At 39.9% G+C, this 26,148-nt stretch overlaps 1 protein-coding gene across 1 annotated transcript in view; it reads left to right on the top strand.

Moving 5' to 3' along the window:
• The window catches only part of LOC124275285 (centrosome and spindle pole-associated protein 1-like), an 82,438-nt gene extending 59,056 nt beyond the window's left edge, over positions 1-23,382 (top strand). The window contains exons 27-42 of the mRNA XM_046710766.1: positions 478-627; positions 922-1,056; positions 4,902-4,970; positions 5,285-5,455; positions 5,965-6,000; positions 6,555-6,573; positions 7,020-7,108; positions 7,436-7,488; positions 7,976-8,106; positions 8,685-8,816; positions 11,484-11,591; positions 14,781-14,887; positions 15,461-15,542; positions 15,916-15,985; positions 16,354-16,393; positions 19,341-23,382. Of these exons, the coding sequence (XP_046566722.1) occupies positions 478-627; positions 922-1,056; positions 4,902-4,970; positions 5,285-5,455; positions 5,965-6,000; positions 6,555-6,573; positions 7,020-7,108; positions 7,436-7,488; positions 7,976-8,106; positions 8,685-8,816; positions 11,484-11,591; positions 14,781-14,887; positions 15,461-15,542; positions 15,916-15,985; positions 16,354-16,393; positions 19,341-19,370 (1,422 nt within the window). The 3' untranslated portion in view covers positions 19,371-23,382. The remainder of the gene's footprint in view (positions 1-477; positions 628-921; positions 1,057-4,901; positions 4,971-5,284; positions 5,456-5,964; positions 6,001-6,554; positions 6,574-7,019; positions 7,109-7,435; positions 7,489-7,975; positions 8,107-8,684; positions 8,817-11,483; positions 11,592-14,780; positions 14,888-15,460; positions 15,543-15,915; positions 15,986-16,353; positions 16,394-19,340) is intronic.
• Positions 23,383-26,148: the final 2,766 nt, after the last annotated feature.

The following is a 26,148-nucleotide window of genomic DNA, read 5'->3' as shown; positions in this document are numbered from 1 at the left end:
AAGGGACCTGGAATGGTCCCGAAACGTCGTGAGGGAAATAAAAAAGAAGTTTAATCCATAAAAATATCTTGGACATCTATGATCTGCACATTTTGTCCTTCCAGTAATTGTCTTAATTCCTGCATCAATTTGTGATTTCCTATTCAGTTTTACTGCTTTGTGATATAAAGATATCATTAAGTTACCATGTACATGACTTCATATGGATCATGATACGTGACCAGATCACTGACAACTCTAGATCTTGTTACTATTGGACTTCTCCAACCCTCGAGTCATCACCATCAAGAAGTACCTAGGCAAGTCAGCCTGTCCCTTGAAACAATGTATTCATTTTATTATACAAATTTGGGGTGATAGTTGTGTGTGATGGGTATAGGTTATGTTTGATAAATGAACTATATGTCTGTGAGGTGTGGCTTGTTACTGATGGGTGTGACTTGTGTCTCATGGGTGTGGCTTGATGTGTGATCACAGATTGAGGCAAAGAAGGCAGCAGCTGCTCTGGAGCGAGAGAAGGAGAGGTACGAAGAAGAGAAGGAGCAACGTAGGATAGAGGCGGAGAGGAAGAGAATGCAGGAGGAGTATGAGGAGGAACGCAAGAAGATAAAATTGAAGGAGGATGAGGTAAGTGTCTTTTATCTGAGAGTTTGAATGCTACTGACTCCCTGACAAATAATTCTTTTGGAATCAGGCAGACAATATCTAGCCCAACCTACCTTTATGGTTTACTATCAAATAGGGACTACTGTAAGGCATGTGTAAAATAATTTGAATATGCAAGTTTATTTGGTTGGATAGGTGCCCGACAAGTATCAGTAGTCTGAAATAGGCAATAACAGATGCTTGTATTGTGTTGTTTGTATAGAGATAGAATTCACTTGTTAAACCAACATTGACATGAGGGTGCCATGTTGCCAGGCTCGGAGGAAGAATGAAGAGTTGATGAGACAAGCCGAGGAGAGGAAAAGAGAGACTGAACAGCGGAGACTTGATGCCGATAATGAAAGGAGGAGAGAGCAGGAGGAAGCAGATAGAGAGAGGCTGGAGAGAGAGGTAGGGAAAGAACAGTATCACCACTGCTGGGAAGGTATTGGGCAGATAGAGGGAGGCTGTAGGGGAGAGCACAGCATCACCACTGCTGGGAAGGTATTGGGCAGACAGAGGGAGGCTGTAGAGAGAGCACAGTATCAACATGCTGGGAAGGTATTGGGCAGATAGAGGGAGGCTGTAGAGAGGTAGGGAGAGCACAGTATCAACATGCTGGGAAGGTATTGGGCAGATCGAGGGAGGCTGTAGAGAGGTAGGGAGAGCACAGTATCAACACTACTTGGAAGGTATTTGGCAGATGGAAGGAGGCTGTAGAGAGAAGTAGGTAGAGAGAGCACAGTATCACCACTGCTGGGAAGGTATTGGGCAGATCGAAGGAGGCTGTAGAGAGAGGTAGGGAGAGCACAGTATCAACATGCTGGGAAGGTATTGGGCAGATAGAGGGAGGCTGTAGAGAGGTAGGGAGAGCACAGTATCAACACTACTGGGAAGGTATTTGGCAGATGGAAGGAGGCTGTAGAGAGAGGTAGGGAGAGAGAGCACAGTATCACCACTACTGGGAAGGTATTGGGCAGATCGAAGGAGGCTGTAGAGAGAGGTAGGGAGAGAGAGCACAGTATCACCACTGCTGGGAAGGTATTGGGCAGACAGAGGGAGGCTGTAGAGAGGTGGTAGGGAGAGCACAGTATCAACACTACTGGGAAGGTATTGGGCAGATCGAGAGGGGAGGCTGTAGAGAGAGGTAGGGAGAGAGAGAGCACAGTATCACCACTGCTGGGAAGGTATTGGGCAGATCGAGGGAGGCTGTAGAGAGAGGTAGGGAGAGAGAGCACAGTATCACCACTGCTGGGAAGGTATTGGGCAGACAGAGGGAGGCTGTAGAGAGTGGTAGGGAGAGAGAGCACAGTATCACCACTACTGGGAAGGTATTGGGCAGATCGAGGGAGGCTGTAGAGAGAGGTAGGGAGAGAGAGCACAGTATCACCACTGCTGGGAAGGTATTGGGCAGACAGAGGGAGGCTGTAGAGAGAGGTAGGGAGAGAGAGCACAGTATCACCACTACTGGGAAGGTATTGGGCAGATCGAGGGAGGCTGTAGAGAGAGGTAGGGAGAGAGAGCACAGTATCACCACTGCTGGGAAGGTATTGGGCAGATCAGAGGGAGGCTGTAGAGAGAGGTAGGGAGAGAGAGCACAGTATCAACACTACTGGGAAGGTATTGGGCAGATCAGAGGGAGGCTGTAGAGAGGTAGGTAGGGAGAGAGCACAGATATCACCACTACTGGGAAGGTATTGGGCAGACAGAGGGAGGCTGTAGAGAGAGGTAGGGAGAGAGAGGTAGGGAGAGAGAGCACAGTATCAACACTACTGGGAAGGTATTGGGCAGACAGAGGGAGGCTGTAGAGAGAGGTAGGGAGAGAGAGCACAGTATCACCACTACTGGGAAGGTATTGAGCAGACAGAGGGAGGCTGTAGGGAGAGCACAGTATCAACACTACTGGAAAGGTATTGGGCAGATAGAGGGAGGCTGTAGAGAGAGCACAGTATCACCACTACTGGAAAGGTATTGGGCAGATCGAAGGAGGCTGTAGAGAGAGGTAGGGAGAGAGAGCACAGTATCACCACTGCTGGGAAGGTATTGGGCAGACAGAGGGAGGCTGTAGAGAGAGGTAGGGAGAGAGAGCACAGTATCACCACTACTGGGAAGGTATTGGGCAGATCAAGGAGGCTGTAGAGAGAGGTGGGAGAGAGAGCACAGTATCACCACTGCTGGGAAGGTGGGCAGAGCAGACAGAGGAGGGCTGTAGAGAGAGGTAGGGAGAGAGCACAGTATCACCACTGCTGGGAAGGTATTGGGCAGACAGAGGGAGGCTGTAGAGAGAGTAGGGAGAGAGAGCACAGTATCAACACTACTGGGAAGGTATTGGGCAGACAGAGGGAGGCTGTAGAGAGTGGTAGGGAGAGAGAGCACAGTATCACCACTACTGGGAAGGTATTGGGCAGATCGAAGGAGGCTGTAGAGAGAGGTAGGGAGAGAGAGCACAGTATCACCACTACTGGGAAGGTATTGGGCAGATCGAGAGGAGGCTGAGGGAGACTGGGTAGAGAGAGGCACAGTATCACCACTGCTGGGAAGGTATTGGGCAGATCGAGAGGAGGCTGTAGGAGAGAGAGCACAGTATCAACACTACTGGGAAGGTGTTGATTGGACAGATTGAGGAGGCTGTAGAGAGGGTAGGGAGAGAGCACAGTATCAACACTACTGGGAAGGTATTGATTGGACAGATTGAGGGAGACTGGGTAGGGAGAGCACAGTATCAACACTACTAGGAAGGTATTGGACAGATTGGACAGGGAGGAGAGAGGGGGTAGGGAGAGCACAGTATCACCACTACTAGGAAGGTGTTGATTGGACAGATTGAGGGAGACTGGGTAGGGAGAGAACACAGTATCACCACTACTGGGAAGGTATTGGGCAGATAGAGGGAGGAGGGAGAGATTGGGTAGGGAGAGAGAGCACAGTATCAACACTACTAGGAAGGTGTTGATTGGACAGATGGAGGGAGACTGTAGAGAGACTGGGTAGGTGAGAGCACAGTATCACCACTACTGGGAAGGTGTTGATTGGACAGATTGAGGCTGACTGAGAGAGGTAGGGAGAGAGAACACAGTATCACCACTTCTGGGAAGGTGTTGATTGGACAGATTGAGGGAGACTGGGTAGGGAGAGCACAGTATCACCACTACTGGGAAGGTGTTGATTGGACAGATTGAGGGAGACTGGGTAGGGAGAGCACAGTATCACCACTACTGGGAAGGTGTTGATTGGACAGATTGAGGGAGACTGGGTAGGGAGCACAGTATCACCACTACTGGGAAGGTGTTGATTGGACAGATTGAGGGAGACTGGGTAGGGGAGAGCACAGTATCACCACTACTACTGGAAAGGTGTTGATTGGACAGATTGAGGGAGACTGGGTAGGGAGAGCACAGTATCAACACTACTGGGAAGGTGTTGATTGGACAGATTGAGGGAGACTGGGTAGGGAGACTGGGTAGGGAGAGGTGGAGACTGGGTAGGAGAGGATGGATGTGTGTTGAAAGCAAGGATGTATGGGAACTAATAAGAGAAAAACATTTCAACAATTTTGTTTATAAGAGATTTGTGTGTGTATTGTGGCATTTGATATGTATATTATACGTTTATAGTCACAAGGTCAGTCTTGGTACAATATCTAATGACTAATCATTGACCAAACAACCAGCATCTAATGTCAGATTTTTTATAAAAAGCTCAGTACTTCATCTTCAACAATTTCCACTTCCTTCAACTGTAACAGTTATCAGTGATGTGTTTCTCTGGTTTCGGGGTAGCAGTAACTTTTAATATTCTATGTAATTCTTTGTGTTGTCATGGAGACAAATTAACAAGGATTCCAAGAGTAGTGGGTATTCTTACATAGCATTGTAATCTATATTGTAGTCCCTAATATAACTCTCATACATTTAACTACTACTGTAATATTATGAGACAAAAATCCCTTTTTTATCTTTAGTACGGCTTCATCATTATCATCATCAGCAGCATTGTTATGCTTTAGATATTACTAGATACTAAGTTTGTAATCTGTCAAGTGGCGAATTTTTTTGGTCATTTTCAACAACATTTTATCTGGGGAGAAAAACAGGAGTCATATTTGTGACCTGTGTGTGAGATGTTGCAGTTAACATGCACTGTCAGGTTGTTGATGCAGTCAGATGCTGACTATCAGCTGCTCAGCTTCAGGGCCTTCATTACTGGTCTATGAGACATTTTATATTCATGTATTTTGACCACTCATTAATTTCCAGGCTGCAGAGCGAGGAAAATCTCCCCCATTGCCTGCAGTGGGGAGAAAGCAGGCAACTGAGAGCACATCGGTAATGCATTCACCCAGACTTGGGTAACACTCATTATTGTGGCTTTTTGCTGGCAGGGATTTGCTGTACATGTCATTTCATCTTGCCTGATTATTGCAAACTATGCAAATATTGTAGTAAACATTTTATCTCTCAACAACCTATCTAATACCTAATATTCCCTTTCTGTATTTAATGTACTGCTATAGTACTTCTGCTTAGAACTATATTTTGGTTATATCTGTAGCACTAAGATTTACGTTTATGTACCATTCTATTTATATATTTTCTACGTACCCTTATTTTATCTTTAACTATATAATGCACCCTTCCAGGAACCCGCTGATAAAGCGCTTACTTATCGAGCATCCTCCCCCCCTGTGCCAGCTGCTAGAACCAGTCTTGCTGCCGAGAATCGGCCTCACTCAGTTGCTAAGCAACAAAATGAAGAGGCTGAAACCCGCTATGTGCCCTCCGCGCTTTCCAGTAGAATAGATGCGCCTTCGGTAATCTTGGCTTCCTATCCCAGGGGGAGATAATTCTTGTCAAGAATTTCTCCTCTGGTCCTCACATGCTGTGTACATGAATTTGCGAAAAAGAACTATCATCGATTTTTATGACATATTCAGACAAACGTGTATGTGAATGAAGTATTGAGCCTGTCTTTAGTAACAATTGTAAACTCAACACAGAAAATTCAACTATTCAGTGCTTGAAAAAAATTGGTCCATAAATTGCAATTTAAAATTCTGACTTGAATTTTCATTCATGCAGATGATAATTCTGTGCTTCTTATTAGGAATCAGTAACAGGAATCAGTAGCAGTTTACTTTGTAATATGCATGTATGAGTAGTTGCCTGTAAACATTGAATAGGTTAGAATTAACTAATGCATGACAGTTCCTTTGTAACATAGCATACATAAGCTTACCATTAATAATGCTAACATAGCAAGGCTGATCTCTTTATTTTTTCTTAGGTATTAGTAAAGCATTGCTTTCAAATTTTGTTATAGCTTGACCGAGGTCGTTCCCCAGTTGACAGAGCTCCAGTAAGTAGCATGTGAAATGTCAGTGTGTTCATCAGGATTTTATGTTGACAGACATATTGTCTATTTCTTTTTGTTTGTTTTTTATTTGCAAGGTTTGTTGGCAAATGTGAGAGAAAGTCAGTGGGCATACTATTGACATTTGCACAACATAAAGATGTTTATGAATTTGTTTTCACAAGTATTTGATAAGTTTATGTAAAAAGCTTGTTAAATACAAGACCTTTTATGCTCTTTTGGAATATGCTGATATTGTGTAATGTTAACAAGTATTTTCTTTCATATGAATCAATAATATATTAATTAGATTTCCGAATTGCAGAAAATAGTTTCTTCAGCAGAAAATATTTGACAATTTTAAGATTTCTTAAGACATCTACCCAAGTAAATGTAGAATATTTGCGTTTGTGTGTGGCAGAAATGTGAGCCTTAAAACATTTTGAATCTTTTAAAGAATTACATATAACTTGTAACTTGATACGAAACAAGAAGTGTGAAGCAGACGGTTGTATCATGGAGTCCTAATGGTATTAATGTTGATCTGTTGTTTGTTTCAGTCTTCCTCAAGAGCTCCAAGTAAGTATTAGCTACGTGTGTTTGAGAGAATGTGAAGCTGGTATCAGTGTTGCATGTAGGAGTGCCCTGTGAAGATCAAGGTTGTATCATCATCTCCTAGTTGCTTAGATTGATGCTCACAATGTGTAATAACAGACCACAGTCATGTAATTTTACCTTAACCGGACTCATACGCTAAAGCAAATAGAAATAGTCAGGATAAGTATAAAATAATATTTTTTTCTAAAAAATACATGTTGGAATATCAATACTGGTCATGTGATGCTGAGTTTGGCAAAAACAACAACAGTATAGTCACAACATAAACAGGTCAGAGTCACATTTGTGACATTTCTGGGAAAGTCATCTGTATCTAAGAACTATGAATGCATGTGAATATAAAAACGTAAACAGCTAAATTGGGTGAGGTGGATGCTTGATCCTGATGGTGAGTGGCTTCTCTCCAGGTGCTGACATCCTGAATGCTCTGGCCAGGATGAAGCATCAGTTGGCCTCCGAGAGAGACAGAGTGGAGACCATGCTGGACAAGAATGAAGTAAGTATACCACATCTATCTTGCTCAAGTAGTAACATAGCTCAAACTATAGAGCACGAAGAGTATCACGTTAACACCCAGCATTACGTTATTTGGTGATAGAGTGTATAAGTTTCAGTGTATAATGCCTACAATGTCTCCTCAACTTGATATCATTGAGGTGAGAAAATTGTCATACGTCTCAACTAACTCAATTGTTCTTGCCATGAAACAGGAATTCTCTAGCTCATGCATGGGCTTTTGTTTTGTGACTTCCTGTTTGCAGTGTAGAGTGAGTGAGTGAATATTGCTTAACATTACATCATAAATGTTCCCGTCTTGTTTCAGAATGAGCCTGAGGTGTTTGATCCGAGGTTAGCACAGAGGCCCCCGCCAGTTCCGTAAGTTGAAGTCTTGTCTCAGCACGGGGGGTATATCTTGCTGGCATGTAGCTGGAATATTGCTGAGTGTGTCATTAAACAATCAATGCAGCCATAGACATGCAGGATGGACACATTTATAAGGTTTCTGTAAAAGTAAGCAGATGGTTGGGCAAACTCTTTGACTCAGTTGATTGCTCATCATGGCACCCTGAAGGCATGAGACCTTTTTAGGCTTTTTTCTGGCAATAACTTGTTTTCAGTCCAACATTAAGCATTATCTTGTTTACCTTCAGCAAGTCATGCTTGAGGCAACTATCAGCATTGGGTGGTCAGGCTCCATAACATGGCTGTTGCATGTCATCATGTCCCAGTTGTTTGCATCAGTGCTCATGATGTCAATCACTGGATTTTCTGGTCCAGATTAGTTACAGATGTAGTGGGAATGTTGCTCAGTGTGGTTTTAAACAACAGACAAACAAACAGATTTGTTGTTTGTATGCTACAGACGGGTTCAGCGTGACATAGATGTGTTTGAGATGGCACGTAACCGAAACACCGTTCCAGTGAGACGAGCGCCAACAGCAGACAACAATCCTAATCCAGATCACCTGCGCGAGTTCCACAGTCTCAAACAAGGTACAGTGACTCTCCGGCACCAAGCATTCCACCTCAGTAGCCTTCCTAGAATCAGAAATTGAAATGTTTGATGAAGCTGTTTTGGTACACTGTATCATTTGATTTTGCAGTAAGTGCTGATTTAGAACTTTTCTGCTGATTAAACATTTCAATCTGATCAATTTGTGAAGGAAATCAGATTGTTTCTTGATTAGATGTGTTTTTAGGGTTTAACATTTGGTGGATAGGGAGTAGAGGTTCATTTCTTGGGGCATACTGAACATTTTACGTACATTTTATCTACTTCATGCTGAACAAAACTACAAATTCTCCTGGTGACTTTCTTTATGTTGTGTATTCTGAAATTGTGCTTCTGTGTGCGTGTTACTGTTAAATCTACTTGCACATTTTAGTATACAATCTTGTTCCACACAGAGCTACACTCTAGTCAGGGGAGGTAACTCCTTATTACCTCCCCTTGTCCACACTCAACTGTGTATAGCAGTGGTAGTTCATTGTGTACATCTTACTGTGTGAAATGTGTATTCTGCATCAGTGTTTGCAAACCTTTCTGTGATGTATTTGCACCACTTTGTCAGCTGACACAGATTCTAGACAAGAATTCCAGCGACACTTTCCATATGACCCGATGTCCAACGACCATCTGGAGCAGCAGCAGGCTGCACTCATCCGACAGCAGGAACAGACTCTCCGGGAATTGAGGGGCAAAAGTGAGAAACCATAACTTGTTATGTGCATGTCCATAATCTGAATCAACAAGGAAGTAGTATTCTGTCAGTTAGGCCATATATCTCTGCATTGAACATTACAGTCAGCAGGGTTGGGAATCAATATATATTTTCACTTGAATGCAAAAACGATCTTTCACAGAGTTGTCATTTGCCTAATGGTAATAGTGAAAGTCCACATGTAAAATGTTATTTGTACTTCCTGAATTTCCCAAGTATAATTCAAATTTAATGTTTTGAACCATGCCAGGCCTATAGATGTCTGATTTCATCTGTATTTCATATTTCAATGCCATTAAGTCTTGGATTTTGTATCATTGGTTTGAAATATGGTAATATGTTTCCTTGTTAAAGGAAAGTGTCCTGTTTTATGTTGCCTCTGATAAAGCTGTTGCTTCTTTTTTTAAAAAGTGGAAAACTGGAAGAAGATGCTGCTTAGATCCTATATATTAATTAATCAGAAAATAATTACCACTTGATTGATTTATTTACTGTTTGTTATGTGAAATGAGGGGAATGCTTTCTCCATTCATTCCCCCTCACAAGTACCATCAAATATTTTCCAAAGAATCTAGAAGATTGCTTGCCGTTGCTTAAGGGATACTGCCAGTTTTTTGCTTGAAGTCTTTGCACCTCTTCCTCCTATGTCTTGTCTCTCCACACATTCTGTCCTGGATTTCAGAACTTACGTAAGGTTATGTTCTGTAGATTGATTGTATCTCACCAGTACAGACTGGATTAGAGATAAGAGATTCATGTAGGAAGTAAGTTTGTTTTTGTTTTTTCTCACTTGTTAGTAAGGAGCAGTTTAAGCATGGCCGACATGGAAGGTTTGTTGAAATGGTGTAATAGAGAGAGTCAGAAAATAGCTACTTTTCTTTTTGAGTAAGAGAATAGTCACCTACCTGTCCTTTTGAAGGTCAGAAAATAGCTACTTTTCTTTATGAGTAAGAGAATAGTCACCTACCTGTCCTTTTATGGGTCAGAAAATAGTCATATACCCTTCTTTTTGAGTCAGAATAGTCACTTACCTGTCCTTTTGAAGGTCAGAAATTAGTCAGCTTCCTTTCTGTGTGAGTTGGATAATAATCATCTTACTATCCTTTAGAAGCCTTTCCTTTTGAGGGGATTTTGTATGTAAGCCTAGGTATCCTCTGTTGGATGATTCCTAAAACTTAAATAATATACTAGATGTGACTCATAGAGTTGATACATTACTCTTAATCATGGGGTTTCTGTCAGACTGACAGTTGTAAGTGAGGTGGGAAGGAAATAAGATGAACGACATGCTGGTCCAATTCCATGTGATCAGCCATTATTTTTAAAGGTCACATGCAACCAAAAAATCAAACATAATTAAAACACAATTATCACTTATTCATTTATTAAAAAAAATCCCAATGAAGTTCTTGTAGATATTTGGCTTTCCTTTATTTGTGATATTGGGGGGCAGATTATGGGTGCAAATGCTTCCAATTTTGCATATAACCAAGCTTTGTAGATTTGGTACGATTAATGGACAAACTATTGGAAGAATTTCTCTCAACACAACCACTTGTAGCATGTCTACTTATGCTCATTCTTGTATATTGTTTTTAGATGAAATAACCGATAGAATTCTACTCACAGCTGCCTTTGTGAGTTTTGTAGTTTAAGTATAGTGTTAACAGTTGCCCTCCTGTTGATCTGGAATGATATGGAGTCAAGTCCATCAACAGATGTCTAACTGTTTACCTAACGGCTTCTTGACCTCCAGCTCAGAGACATCTGCACCAATTAAACTATAGACAGTAAAGTATGCATATCACAATATTGGAAATCTAGATCTGTACTTGGTTTCATGTTACACAAGTAGAGACTCTTAAGATATAAATTATTCATAGATTATATACTTCCTAATGCACTAGTTTGCCTTGGATATTAATAATTCATCAGTATGGATTTTCATTTTAGTGTGTGGTAATATGAAAATCGAATTTAGAATTTAGAAAGTCATATTTCAGTCTAAATGTGTTTAATGTTCAAACACTTCCTTGCTTGAAGGTATTTGTTTTTTAATAGATTAAATACAGTTAGATGGAGTTGTAGTAGATAAAACTAAGGTGTGTCCAGTAGAGAGAAATATAGCTTGCCCACCTTCATAGGCTGTGCTTAATGAGAGTTCATTGTAGGTGTGTTAGTGTGTTTTAATAACATCTTTCTTTGAAGATCTCCAGTAATAAAAGACAAGTTTTGCTTACTTTATGTTAATTAACTAGATAACTAGAGAGTATTGTAGGTGTCTTAGTGAGTTTTATCATAAGCCTCTCTCTTTGAAGATCGCCTATATTTAAGTACACATAATGCTTATATGTTATTATTGAGGCCAGTGTAGGTGTTTTGCTCAGTTTTAACTCTGGCATCTTTCCTATTCTAAATGAACCATAAATGTAAATCAGACAAATATTAATGTGTATTTTCTAATGTCACTTGTTCTTGCTTTAAGTGTGATGTTTGTGTTGTAACAGTCTGTCCCTAGACTTTGTGTGTATACATTGTGTCAAACTTCTGATAGCTGTGTAGGCAGGTTAATGATGCCTCTCCCTAATAGCCTCTGTGTATTAAGCAATCCGTCCTAGCTGTCTTTACACACTCTCGTCTTTATCACAGGCAAGTTTGAGAAGGCTCTGCCCAACATGGAGCCTAAAGACTTAGGCTTGAATCGTCATCGCACAATCAGTCCACAGCCAATGCTACAATCCAACAGTGCCTTTATAGGTTAGTCACACAGCTGTCACGCATCCAGGTCACGTCACCACCGTCGTCAGTAGCACTGCACGTCAACTCATGCAATCCTTAGACGTGTGTGAGCTGGAAATCTGGTGTCACAAACTGTTAATAACAAAATCAACATGTCCCTCATAGGATGCCTCTTCCTTTACTGTTTTGAAAATTTTGTGATTTGCTTCAAAATTTTGTTAAATTTACATGTGAGTATTGAACAGAATGGTAATGAAATTGAAATTTTCTCAGGAAATTTATTTTGAACTTTGACAATATTTTCTGTATGTAAGAATGCAGTATCATAATTTTGATGCTTTGATTTTATTGAATAGAGGGAAACCGCTTTGATTTTGACACTGCAGTACCTACTTGAAATGTATGAATTCATGTATATCTGGATTAGCGAATCTGTTACTATGTAATGTAGTGATATATATTTGTATATTCTTTATGAGTGATCATCCAAAAGACAGATGTCCATACTGAAGTGTTTCACAGTAATAGAATATAAAGTGCATGTCAGTAGAACATCACTCTGTTATTGAGGGGAGGTGGGGTAGCCTAGTGGTTAAAGCGTTCGCTCGTCACGCCAAAAACTCAGGTTCAATTCCCCACTTTGGTAAAATGTGTGAAGCCCATTTCTGGTGTCCCCCGTCGTGATATTGCTGGAATATTCCTAAAAGCGGCGTAAAACTATACTCGCTCACTGTTATTGAGACCGACTGTTAAACTGCCCCACAACAGGTAACACATGAAAACATATCTGAAATTAACCTAGTAACATTGCTCAAACTCTGAAGATAAATAGATTGTCCATGGTCAGTGCTTCAAGACCCTGTGTTTTCGGGACTTCATATGTTACCCTAAGCAAAGAGATGTGTTATCACTTAGAGGATCTTAAACTTTGTCCTCAATACAGCCCACATGCTAAATGTCTAAGGATTGCACAGTTGACATGTAAGTGGCACCACAGGTTCAGCATGACATGTTCCATGACAGTTTTCTCTGCATGGGTATTCACATTAAACTGTTTAACAAATTGCATGACCGTTTATTTCAGCATCCAGTGGATAACTAACCAGTTTTATTTCATCAAGTGCAGGTTCACTACGCTGAGTTGTATATCATGTATATTATACCAGTGTAGGAAATACACCAAAAACCCAGCCAGACATCTGGGCTGGTAACATCAAAAACTTACCAGCCCAGGAGAGATTTAACCAGTCAGTGCCAGTGGGCATTTTATCGGAATTTTTCACCCGTCCATCGGGCTGGCTAGCTGTAAAATTAGACTGTCCGGCAGAAATCTAGCCCGTCTCGGGCGGTCGGACGGGACGTATTTCATATACTGATTATACATGTGCCTGCAGGTTTTCACAACACCTACTACAGGTCTAGGCACTGTAGGAGTGCCTGTTTGTCAGTGAAACACCTTGTGTGGAAGATTTGTGCATGATTCACATGGCTCAGCATCAAGTCTTTGATAGACAGTATTAGATGAAGGCATGAAGTTTTTATGGATAACGACTTCTTCATTGTCTGTTACATTTAAGGGCTACTTCTTTAACTTTCACACGGGGCAGTGGAGTAGCCAAGTGGTTTGCTTGTCCAGCCAAAGACTTGGGTTCAATTGCCCAAATGTGTACAATGTGTTAAGCCCATTTCTGTGTCCCCGGTCGTGATATTGCTAAAAGTGGGGAAAAAAACTTGACTCACTCACTCACTACACTTTCAACCAGTGAATCTGAAAAAATATTTCAGGTCTTCCTCGAGTACTTTCACCATGTCAGAGAGTAATGACATGTCAGTGGTACCTGTTAAACATCCATCAGGTGAATCAGTGTCAGAGTTGCTTTTCTTCCTTTGAAAGGCCAAGAAGTAGCCCTATGATGTCATTACTGACAATAAAGATGATGTTGGCCAGAAGTTCTGTCTTCATGTTCAGCATGCTCAGAATGAAGTTTCACCGTTAATGTGTCTAACATCAGGAACAAGAATTTGCTGGTAGAAGGTGTTGGTTAATCTGTTCAATTTTCGTAGAAGAGTTGAAAATCAGGTTTTGGAGGGATATACTTTTCATTTTCTAACACTATACTTTGGTTTTTATGAAATACTTTTCTCAGTTTTTGTCACTTTGGTTTTTCAAATTATCTCAAGGGTATGTTACACAGTTTGTATTAATATTTTCCACCTTGTTTAAGTGATTTAATGTTAATATTAGTTATTAAATGATTATGACCTCCAGGATAATGTATGGAATATTTGATACTTTGATATATTTCCTGATCCTCTTTTCTTCAGTTGAAAATATTATTTATTTTCCTTATTTAATTTCTAAAATTGTATTCAAATGTAAAAGCATATCTATTGTTCCACCAATGTAGTGATGTTGGATTTGAACAAGTGCTCTCATATAGAGCTGTGTCGAATATGGTCTGTAGTGGCTGCTTGCCATGTTTAGCTAGGATCCCAATATATCTGACTGGGTTGGTGTAATAGTTATCTGAGAACCAGCTGTGACTGTATGGCTGTGGTCCATCACTCATACCCTGTAACCCAGCACACGGATATGTTCCTCTTTCTTGCACCCTTCACACATGCATCAAATGTTGCCAGTTATGCTATACCGAGAAATATTAAGATATTCATCATCAAAATTCATGTAACATTCAATATTCAGAATATTATCACTTCAGAATTTACTTTTTAAAATAAAGTGTTTTAATATTCAGTGTAATGAGATACCTCCATACAACTGGCAAGATTTGATGCTGCTCATTCCCAGTTTCAACATGGTGTTGTATCAATCTATGTTCGCCACTTGTATGATCTAATACATCCATGCATGCAACACTAATGAGAGATTTATCTATGATGTTGATTTTTAAAACTATCTATGGTTTTGTGTGACATTTTAGTTATGACTATGTTTTCATAGTAAATATATGATTTTTTCTTATCTTCAATTCTTGCATTCTAAAGTATGATACTATTCTTAATGATCTTTCACAAACTGTTTCATTTGTTTAAGCATAATTTGAAACAGGTTTGATATGTTGGAAGGTAGGTTAGTTATAAGATCCAAATGTGTATGGATACAGGAATGCATTATTCCTGCTGAGGTCCAGAGTTGCTGCCATAACCATGTTGTCATTTCGTGTAATGACATCTTCAATATCACAGATATGAATGGACTTGGACCAGTGTTCCCAGATGACCTTGATGACCTCCCACGTCGGAATGAATCCGCTCGGCAGCGACGTAGAGAGGGACTCTTTACTAGCCCCAGGGTAGGATTTACATACATGGACAGTTCGAAGTTAACAGCTGTTCTTGGGTCCATGAGATTTGCTTCCATGTTTTCTTTAAAAAGGGACTGTGATAAATCATTAATTTTTAACACTAGGGTTAAAAAGACAGGGACCTCTTAACTTACATTCTTAATTACAAATATTGTGCATGGCACATATGGAGTTTGGTGGAGCCTAGTAATTAAAGCATCCACTCGTCAAGCTGAGGCCAAAGTTCGATTCCCTACATGGGCACGTTGTGTGAAGCTCATTCCCAGTGTCTCCTACCATGATGTTACTGGAATATTGCTAGAAGTAGTGTAAATCCCAGCTGACTCACTCACTAACAACATATACTAACTGATTTACGAAAAAAAATAGATTTAAAAATTGATCCTACTGAGGCAGAGTATGCCATGTTTGGAGATGGCTATAAGTGGTGCAGGGATAATCCAATAGTCAGAGTACTTACATATAACACTGGACAATAATACTTCGAGTTAACATAAAGAGAAATTGTTCTTAAAGTTTCCCAAATTTTAAAGTCTACAAAATTCTTGCCTGTTGTTTTAGCCTGGGTCAGTGACAAGCCTAGATGTGGATCAGATTGCCAGGAAGAATGAGCAGCGTCTGAAGAAACTCCGCGACATCCAAGGTAGCAGCAGCATTGCTATTCACACTCTGTATAAAACATGGAGAGCTGATCATGATAGAAAACTTTGTATACTGATATTTGATAAAACTGATATTGATTTTATCAGAACAATTTCCTTCACTGGTGGCTCAGTGGTCTAGGTTGCTGCAATATGTTAGCAGAGTTGTGTCCCTTAGATATACAAGGAGCCACTGATTTCACTTGACTTGATCCTGATACTGTTAGCTACATCGTCATGCTTGTGAGTTTCACCTTTGCTATAAATGTGGGATTTCAAGCTGGCTCTCATGATCAGATTGAAAATATATAGAGTTCAAGGTGATGCTTTTTATCACAGAATGAATGTGACAATAAGGTGTTCCTACATTTCCAGGTGATGATTTGTCTCTGAACGACCCCGATGATGTCCTGGACAGGTTCATGTCAAAACAAGCTCACAACAGGTAGGATTGACTAGTCACAGTTATAGGATTACTTCAGTATCTGAAGATAAGCTTTGAAACTTCATGCTTGTTCCTATGGTAACCTACTGAAGCTGACCAGTATCACAACTGTGACGTGCATGGGTGTTTGTAATTAACACGCTTCAAAATACATGTTGAATGTCATTAAACATAGATTTAACCAGAATTGGGTCTTGTCGTTTGCACCTTAACTCTTTTATTTGCAGTTTTCACTTTTATATTAAAGAAATGATTTAAATTGCATTTTGTTGATAATGGATGTCACGAAATAACTTTATTTACTGTTTTTTTGCTAAGTTAGATGTGTTTGATAAGTTAACTGATTCATATATTTCCAACTTGCACAGGGATTTTGTAACTGAGCTTGATTCAGAGAGCGATACCTTTGTAAGTTCCATATAGAACTGACATATACATAATACATTAGACCTGGCTTAGCTATCCTGAAGATCAGTATCACAGCCAGGTGCTGCAGCACAGCCTAGTGTTTGTGAACTAATATCTAGTGAATGTTTGTTACTAATCAATTATTTTCCGTGAAGAAATTGGACCTCTACTGTAGAATTGCTTTGAATAAGTTGTAGGATGCATAAGTCATGTCTTCCATGAAGATTATTAACAAATTTCAGTTTGAATCAGTAAATATAAAGTTTATCCAAACTGAAATCGAGTTAATATTATATTGAAATTTGACCCTTTTGTCTTCTTTTGGCCCAGCAAGTAGATTATGTTTAAAGTGATTTGCTCTTTTACACAACTCAGACAATTTGACTAGTTTGATGATATTTGGCCAAATTGTCAGTAAATGAATTTTTAAAAATGATGTTGATTACCAGATCTACCAGTATTTTTGTTTCCTTGATTACCATTCATGATTGCAATAGCACTTGCACATCTGTACAGTATAGCAGCTACTAATGACGTCAATCAGCTTGATGGGAGTACGCATGACCAGCTCCACTGCACGCTGCCAGCACATTATACAACTAACACATAGCTGACCTAACACTTTGCTATTGCAGATACTACCCACTACTATTCCCACAATGACATGGGTTTAACCCAGGTAGCAATGTAACAATGCCCGACAGTGTGTGGATTTAATCCTAGATGTGCCCTTCTTCTCGGATATCAATTCATGTAGAAGTGCTCTATTTCCAACCATGCTACAACTGTAGATGAATTATTCTGGTTTGATATTTTGGTAGTTACAGATAAAAAGATGTGTATATTTCTTTCCTTCATGTGTGCTATCCTATGAAGACTGTCAGATAATGTTCTTGTTCCAAAGGGGCCCCAGTGTACCATGCTTGTCAGGTTTCTAATGACGGGTGCAGTAGGGTAACCTAGTGGTTTAAGCGTTTGCTCGTCACTCTGACGGCCCGTGTACGATTACCCTCATTGGTACAATATATGAAGCCCATTTCTGGTGTCCCCTGCTCTGATATTGCTGGAATATTGCTAAAATCGGCGTAAAACCCAACTCACTCATTCACTCTATTCAGGTGGTTACAGTGTGTAACCTGGTTGATTATATACTACCCAATGTTTGATAGGGATAACCAGACATATTTCTCTGTATAAATATACACTTGACATAGTTTATGTACCATAGGTCGAAGTAGCCCTTGTACAGGTCACCGTTCACACATCACCTGTATGATTGTTCATGCTATTAACTCCTTGTTTTTCTGGCCTGATTTAAGACCCAGGGTGTCCAGGTGAGAATAGGTCCCTAGGAACCTATGCTTGTTGTAAAAGGCGACTGGATTGGGTGGTCAGTCTTCGTGACTTTGTTGAATGCATTGTACCCTGGTGGTGTGGATGGATCACAAGGTTTAACAGTCCTGACTTTGCTGGTCGTCTTATGTCGCTACAGTGTAATTCAGAGCAGCATAAACTGCCAAGCAACAAAACTTTTCTTTTGGATTGCAGGCCACCATAATGTGTTTTGAATATTGCTGACTTTGGAGTTATAACATCTTTAGTTCCTCTGAGTTTTGTTCTGGGTTTGTCAGCACCATCCCCAAGCTTATTGGTTTCACCGAGTGTAAATCTGTCAAACATCTGTGGCTGCATCACTTTGTGTTACCCTCCCACATACACTGAAACACTGGTGTATATCTGAAATGCTATTTGACATTGACCCTCTCAGTCTACAATGATATGACTAAAACATTGTAAACAATATGAATGGAATATATGGAGTTGGACTAACAACATAGTAACAAGTTAACATAAGTTAATCAAACACATAATGATGGTGACTGACCAATATATGATGATAACTACGTTTGGCCATCTCCACAACTGTGAGCAACAGTAAAACAGATTTATCTCACCTGTAATTGGCTGGCTACTTAGGTATACCTTAACATACAGTTATTGCTTAGTGACAGTAGTGCATGTACTATGTATGTAGATTAGATACTGTGCCCATAAATGGGGCTTCCCCATCAGCTGACAACCAGTCATGGATCTAGTCTTAGCCATTTCTCCTACAGTGATCTCTAATGACTTTATTTGAAGAAACTTATCTGAGTTGCTGATTTGAATTTAGAGATTGTTGAATACTGACGTTTGTTAGACTTTAGACAAGAGAAAAGCTTGCAACATTTTCCTATCCTCTTACCAAACAACAGATTGAACTCATAAATTCTTGTAGTGTGGTATGAATGTATGAGAGTTAGTAATGTATTATCAAGTACAATGTAATCCCATGAATAGGAATATTCATCGAGCCAGTTATGTGTATGTAATTGTGCATTTACATAATGGAGAAGTCATGATTTCCTCTACTGTAGTCAACGAGACCTTCTGCTCTTGGAATCAACAGAACCAAGTAATTTGACTAAAACCATTTTAAAGTAGATGTGTAATTTTTCCTTGATTTTTTGTTGTGATTTATTGTTCTGCTGCATTTACTTGTTTCTAAAACAAGTTTCAGATTAACCAGTATGGCTTAGAATTAACTGCAGGAACAAAAGCAGGATTATGTTTTAACTTTTGAAATTAGTCTGGATCTATTGAGAAACTATAAGAACTACAGGGTCTTCCGTTATGAATCAACTGATCTTATGAACAGAGTGAAGTATTAGAACATACAGATTCACATCATTTCACATCATACTGGAACCCAAATTCATTAACCACTGTGTTCAGTGTTTGAAATAAAACACACCCAGTATGAGCCTGAGGGTCCATATCTTAACCATAGATTTTGAAAATAAAGATTTTACTTGCCCCAGATTAAGAGACTACAGCAGAAAGTCGGAGGACCCCTCTAGTTGAAACATTGTGTATTGTGGATGAGTTTGCATGTTGCTTGTTTCAGACCCCCTACAAGTCAGACTATGCAGGATGATTCCTGGCTTCAGCCTGGCAGCAAGCTGTCCCGATACTGAGTCCGGGTCTCTCCTCCACACATAGCCTCCTCATACAGTGCTGCACATCGCCTCATCTAGCTCATCAGTGCCAGCAGAATCACAGCATGCTTCAGCTGAACATAGAGATGTCACCACGCTTCATCAGCTGACTTCTGGTCAAGGGTGCATGCTTCAGATGAACATCTGAAATGTCACCCTTACCTCATGGAATGTCATCTAGTCTAAGTGGACACACTCAGCTGAAGGATGCTTTTTCAGTGGCCTATGTTTGGCTAAGTAAAGATTAAAGATCAGCTTCTCAGCTGACTGATTTCGTGCACCATCTCCATTGACATCCTTCTGACCTTCACTTCTCCATCGCTGACATGGAAACAAGACTATTAGTGATTCCTTGAGACTATTCCAACATGTTCTGTGAAAGTTCCAAATTGTCACATGCAGCAAGGGTTCTCCTGATTGACTATAGACAGTGCTAATTGTCACTTCGTTTGCCAGTTCCAACATCTACATTCCTGCGCTCAGGAAGACATTGTTGGTGCCGTACCTGAGAATCTCTCCACAGGATGATGAGTTTGTATGAAGATTTCCACATCTATGACATAATTAATGTTCTGACAGTGTTTCTGTTTGCATGCGTCAGTTTGTGATACAGTCAGCTGTACATAGTATTGTCTTATTCATTACATTCCTGTGACATGATATTGAATATTATGTACATGCATATTACATGTCAGACAATCCATGACTAACAGATGGGACACTTGTAGATGAGAGTTATCTCCCATTCTCCATGGCCAGGGTCATACACACATATGTACATATGCATTCCATGTTTATAAGTTCACAGTATAGGATTACCTCAAGAGATGCTCTATTGTCTGTACCTTTAAGTCTTTATATCACTGATAGTGTACATATCCTATATATAAACATTGCCATACAACTTATCTCAGTGGTGAAAAGATACTCTCTGTTCAAGAGGTCTACTCTTCTAAACATGTCACTTCAAATTTCCTAGGTCCTTTCAACAGACTTTGAAGACATACTAGTTTAGAATTGGTATAACTGACATGGCATTTCCTCACATAGGACACTCAGTGGAATTCACTACATTAATATTGGATTGACTGTATAAATACTACTGGATACATGTGACCTTACTTGGCTGAATCTTAGTTGGTAGTCTTACGCACAATACCATGCCAAACTCGGCTGTCGGTCGATATAACAGACCCTGCCACACAACACAAAGTTGCACATGTTTTGTTGCCCCGTTTCTGGTTGTTCTTGGCCAAACTCTAAATATCAGATGAACATGACTGACTTTTGTGGGTTCAGGAACAATTGACATCATCTGAGATGAATGGAGCGTCAGTGTGCACTATCAGAACATGGTGTTAGAGTAGTGTCCCTTCCTCACCACCGCCTCAGTGTCCTCCTCACCATGTGACATCTCCCACACAGTATCGTCGCTGCCACCAATATCCAACATCCAGTAGACAAATCGTAAACATTTTCCCTCTAACCCAAAATGCAGTTCATTTGTTTTGTTATTTGTGTATATCTTTTCTAATGCCATCCTAGTGTATTGGGAAAGGTTCTTCTACCGACTTTATTTTTCCTGGATGAACTGAAGTTTTCTTTTGTTAATTTGTAACTGACTTACTATACCCTGGATTAACTTTTCATGTGAGTTTGAGATTTCAGACTAAAAGAAAAGCACCCAAATTCCCCCTTGTATTCCCTTTGTATCAATTACGTAATAGTTAAATTGAAACAGAAAATATTTTGGCTGGGGAAGAGTATTAACTGTCGCTACAGCCATCACTTCTTACTGACATAATGGTCAGACTGTGATGTTTACAATGATATTCATGGTTACACCTGGAAAGTTTTGTAGTGCATTGGTGGCAGCCTTTGTATAAAAGTTCTGCCGACGAGCTGTCACTGTGAGGAGTTGCCACTACCTAGGCACCTTGTCAGTTGACCTGACATGGATTTCTTAGATTGTATATTTTTTCTTTCGTCTAAGAAAAAAGTGCTGGTGAGAAAAGGATCACTCTTTGCATGTACTGATGCATTTTTAAAGATATATCACCGTCCATAGAGGAAGAATATTGTCCTGATGTTCTGTTGTTAGGCAGCATTCTGATGTGTAAATATATGCCCAAAGATGTTTATTTATTATGTTCTTAACTCCCAGAATATTGATGTGTATTTGTATAAAATGTGAATGTATATATGTAGATGTAAATGGTTGAAATCTTGTCATTGTAAATGCCTTTAACTTAATTTTTTAAAAGAGCCATAAGAAATGTTGAAAATTGTTCTTTTTTTCAGACAAGTGTCTTTACCATGAGGTAAAAACTTGATATTATTGAAAATGTAAATAATGTTGAATTGTGTGAGGTATCCTGATTTTATTTCATTACATGAACATATGGATTACTTGCAGATATGTCAAAATATCCAAAATATGAAAGCTATATGAAACTATTGTAAATGGAATTGTATAGTCAACATTTATGATTTCATGTGTAACCAGAGTGTCTGAGTCATCTCTCAATATGGTATGACATTCAAATGAGATGTTTTAATTCGATACCTTTCAGGTAAATTTAGTACTTCTCCCATAGAGAATCGCAGTAAAGGATCTGATTTTACCAACATTGTTGTTATATACACACGGGATTGATTGTACAAAAACTGTTGTGTGTCTATAGATCTGGAAGCTATTGACCCATGTTTGTTACATGAAGCACCTCATTATCTACAGCACTATGCAAAATGTGTAAATCAAAATCTGGTCAACTTTGTTGTGATACAGCTTGTTTATTACATGGTTATCTCTCTGTGATGTGTGTTGTTGACAACTGGTGTCTTGTTGAAAAATGGTTTTATTGTTAGAAATATTTTTGTGACAACCCAAAGTGAAATTAACAGTGAAAAGGAACTGAACTGTATTTAAGAATGTATACTACTCAAAAAGTTAAGGAACAGCCTCTTTTTTTCAAATGACCATAGTCAATATGTCATGACATGACATATATGGTCATGTAATTATTTGGATTTGATTAAATAAAATTAGATGCACTCCTTCTGGAGCAAAATCATTTGCAGGCACAGAAGTATATTCTATATTAGTTTGATGTGATTGAACTAGTTAAGGTTGCACAAAATTTATAAGGCGCACATGTATTTATGCTTATTTATTCCAAGATATTATGCTAATATTGTTATGAGATGACACGGTCTATCTGTTGTGCCTTAAATTTCAATCATCATCTTGGTGTCTCTTTTAAATTAACTGTATGCATTTATTTGGATTCTCAGCCCACCCTAACATATGTATCTTTTCCTTGTGACAGCTATTAAGTCGAAAATTTGTCATTTCATTTTATGATTTTAAGAGTCGTGTCCCTTTGATTGCTATGTTATACTAATCATGTTTTAGTTGATATCTGTTACTGGTGGTCTTTGTATATTTATGGTGTTAGAGTGGTCCTTTCTGTATGATGTAGACAGGTGCTGTTTGGACAGGGAGGAAGAGTGCCATCCCCGACAGTGAAGGGTGGACAATTCTTCTGTGAACATTGTGTTGAAGCTGTATGCTTTGTGATACAGGAACATCACAGATCCCCAGTATTCTGAAGCTTCATATTTGATCTGCTATTTTTTTAGTGTCAAATTGTTTTAGGGATATTTTTTCATTGTGGACATTTACACCTTCAGGAATGTTTAATCAAACATCTAAATTTCATTTCTTTAACATTTGCTTCTTGTCATCCCCAAATATTTGTAGCAGAGCCTGATATACATATTTACGGTATTTAGGAGTTATTTACGGTATGAGTGTTACTGGGAATCTGTGTTGGACCTCCTGTTAGTGATATACTTCTTGTCTCATGGTCAATACGTTCTCACTGATCACCGGACTATCTGTGATATTGCCGTCCACTATATATTGAAGAAATAAACACATGCATATCACTTGTGGTATTTTTTGTCTTTCTTGCACGAAGTAATAGAGTTAATGAAGAAATCTCTCTTTGTGTTATGACAATCAATACCATAGGTTTGGAATGAACTTGTCATTGCCAATGGCATTCTGAGGGGTTTGCGATACAGGGATGAGATCATTGGGTTGAGGTCATTGTGTGCAGCCGTTCATTCAAGGACAGATACGTAACTTCACGCTTCAGCATGATAATGTATGTCGCTCTTGTGACAGATTTCCAGAGACAGCAACACATTCGGATACTCCCTGGCGGGCTGTTCGCCGGACCTGTCCCCTATCCAGGACGCTTGGGATGAAATGGAACAATGTTTACGTCAAGCCAAGAATCAGCCATTGATGTTAGCTGAATTGGGACCGCGTTGATTCAGACATGGAACGACATTCCCAAAGCTTTCTATAATCGCTTGGTGTCGTCGTCCTTAACGCCCATAGCTTGTCTTCGTTGTCTTAGAGACAACATAAATCCTGGGTGGTGGTCAGACGACTTCGTTGATTGCGTGTCAAGTTTTCATTACCCGACAACGTGAATTGTTGGTCTTATCAATCACTGGCTTATCTGATCCAGACACGATTATTTACGCTCTGCTTTATAACATAACTTGCACAATACTGAGGTTAATGGAAAAACGAACAAATGATACGTAACGTTGGTAGCTTGGAGGTATCTGAATTCATGGAAGCGCCTTAAGGTGTCTTGGCGGAAATGAAGTCCTAACAAGTATGCTATTCAGGGGAAACGGTAGTGAGTACGATCAGCTGGTTCGACATCAATGGCATAAGCCCGTGAAGACCCCAATTCAAGTCCAGACTCAACGTTTCCAAAGTTGCATACAGCGGATTGTGAGGAAACAGGAGTTATCTCCCTTACACTGATACTTTCCACACGTTGGCGCAATACTGTTGGTAGATGTAACTTTACAAATTGTCATTAAAGAAATTAAAGATTATATGACAAGAATATTTATTTAATTTACACATAGAGATTTTCAGTTGACAACCTGCACTGCCTGCCCCCCGGGCATATCAGTCATTTGGTGGATAATATGATGGAGACGTATTAAATCCCCGCAGTTTTGTATGTCATTTGGAACAGATGTTTGTGAGAGAAGTCGTGGATATTGTTTACACTGGACTTGAGTTGGGCAACATGTGGTCCTTTTAACAAAATAGCATCGACCAGCGTATTGGAGATACTGGTACAGAACAAAGAGACCCGAGTTTATTAAGAGACGCAAGATGTGATTTTGTCATGTGATTAAGTATTCTGTTGAACCTGCCCAATTGAGAGTAACATACAAAACGATTTAGCAATGGGTTGAAATTTAGTCAAGCATGAACGTGATAAATCAACTATCGTGTTGCCAAATTCAATAAATAATCGCGTCACGTGGAATCAACAATTTCAAATATCAAAGTGCAGTGGTAAATAAGAGTAACACTAAAAAATCCGTTGAAAACACATGCAATGCCCATCTTGTCTATCTGGGTATTACTGCTTCCAAACTCGAGTGTTCCTGGGGTAATATGGTCCCCAACACTGCGTGTCCACCCAATCGTTTTTGGTCCCAACTCCGATATTTCACGTCATTGTCAGCCACGTGACGAGAGTGTTCTGGTCAGAGCAGTTGGTTGACAGTAGGGGTAGATGCTGATTAAACGACAAATTAGTCACACACGCACTAAATTATCGACTATATCCTACATATACTTACCATTGTTTGATATTTGATCGTAGATAAGCTTATCTAAGAAGATGCGTATACATTTGAAATAAGGTTCTGTTAACTAAGTATGGTTTTACGCCGCTTTTAGCATTATTTCCAACACTATAATTGCGGGGGATACCAGAAATGGGCTTCATAAATTGTACTCGGGGAATCCAACCCGGGTGACTGGCGTGACGAGCGAATGCTGTAACCACGAGGCTGCCCTACCGCCCGGGTTCCTTAACCGTGAACACAATGATGGCTGTCGTGCGAACTGTCGTGGGTTTCAGATCTCTTCATTGGAATAAATCCTCAGTGACACTGAGTGAATATTGTTTAATGTTATAGTGTTTAATGTCACAGTCAACAGTATTGCAGCTCAGTCACACCGGCCTCTGGGCCATCGACCGTAAGCGTCCGAGCAATCAACGCTGTCGGGGATCTATGACATGTCAGAACACCGAGTCTGACCAAACGATCCATTCATGACCAGCATAGGAAGGCGGGGGACACGGAATGACCCATCAACATCCGGGTTAGAATTGGTCTTCAGCAACCAATGCTTGTCGTAAGAGGCGTAACTGGATCGAGTGGTCAGGCTCGCTGACTTGGTTGACACATTATCCTGATTATGTATATATATATACTCATGCTGTTGATCACTGGATTGTCTGGCCCAGACTCCATTATTTACAGACCGTCGCCATATAGCTGGAATATTGCTGCGGCCTTAAACAACAAACAAACAAAGTCTAACACGGAATCCCACGTGGTAAAAAGTAATCTCGTCAGAAAAACACGTGGTCGAGAGCATGAGCACTGGTCCGGGCCGACCACCCGATCCAAATGCTGTGGCCTCTTGAGTCTGGAAATGAAGTATGCCTGTTCTGTGATATACCAGGTAATGTTCCAACCTCAGCAAAGAAGCGATGGTGGTTAACAGTACGGTACTGAAGGAGCTCTGTCCTTCTACTCTTTGCTGAGGGGCTGTGGGGTAGCCTTGTGGCTAAAGCGTTCGCTCGTCACACCGAA

Source organism: Haliotis rubra, unplaced genomic scaffold (assembly GCF_003918875.1).
Source record: "Haliotis rubra isolate DU_JTF1 unplaced genomic scaffold, ASM391887v1 Scf2, whole genome shotgun sequence".
NCBI classification, from domain to species: domain Eukaryota; kingdom Metazoa; phylum Mollusca; class Gastropoda; order Lepetellida; family Haliotidae; genus Haliotis; species Haliotis rubra.
The sequence above is the reverse complement of the archived record's forward strand: the minus strand, read 5'-3'. Positions and strand labels throughout refer to the sequence as shown.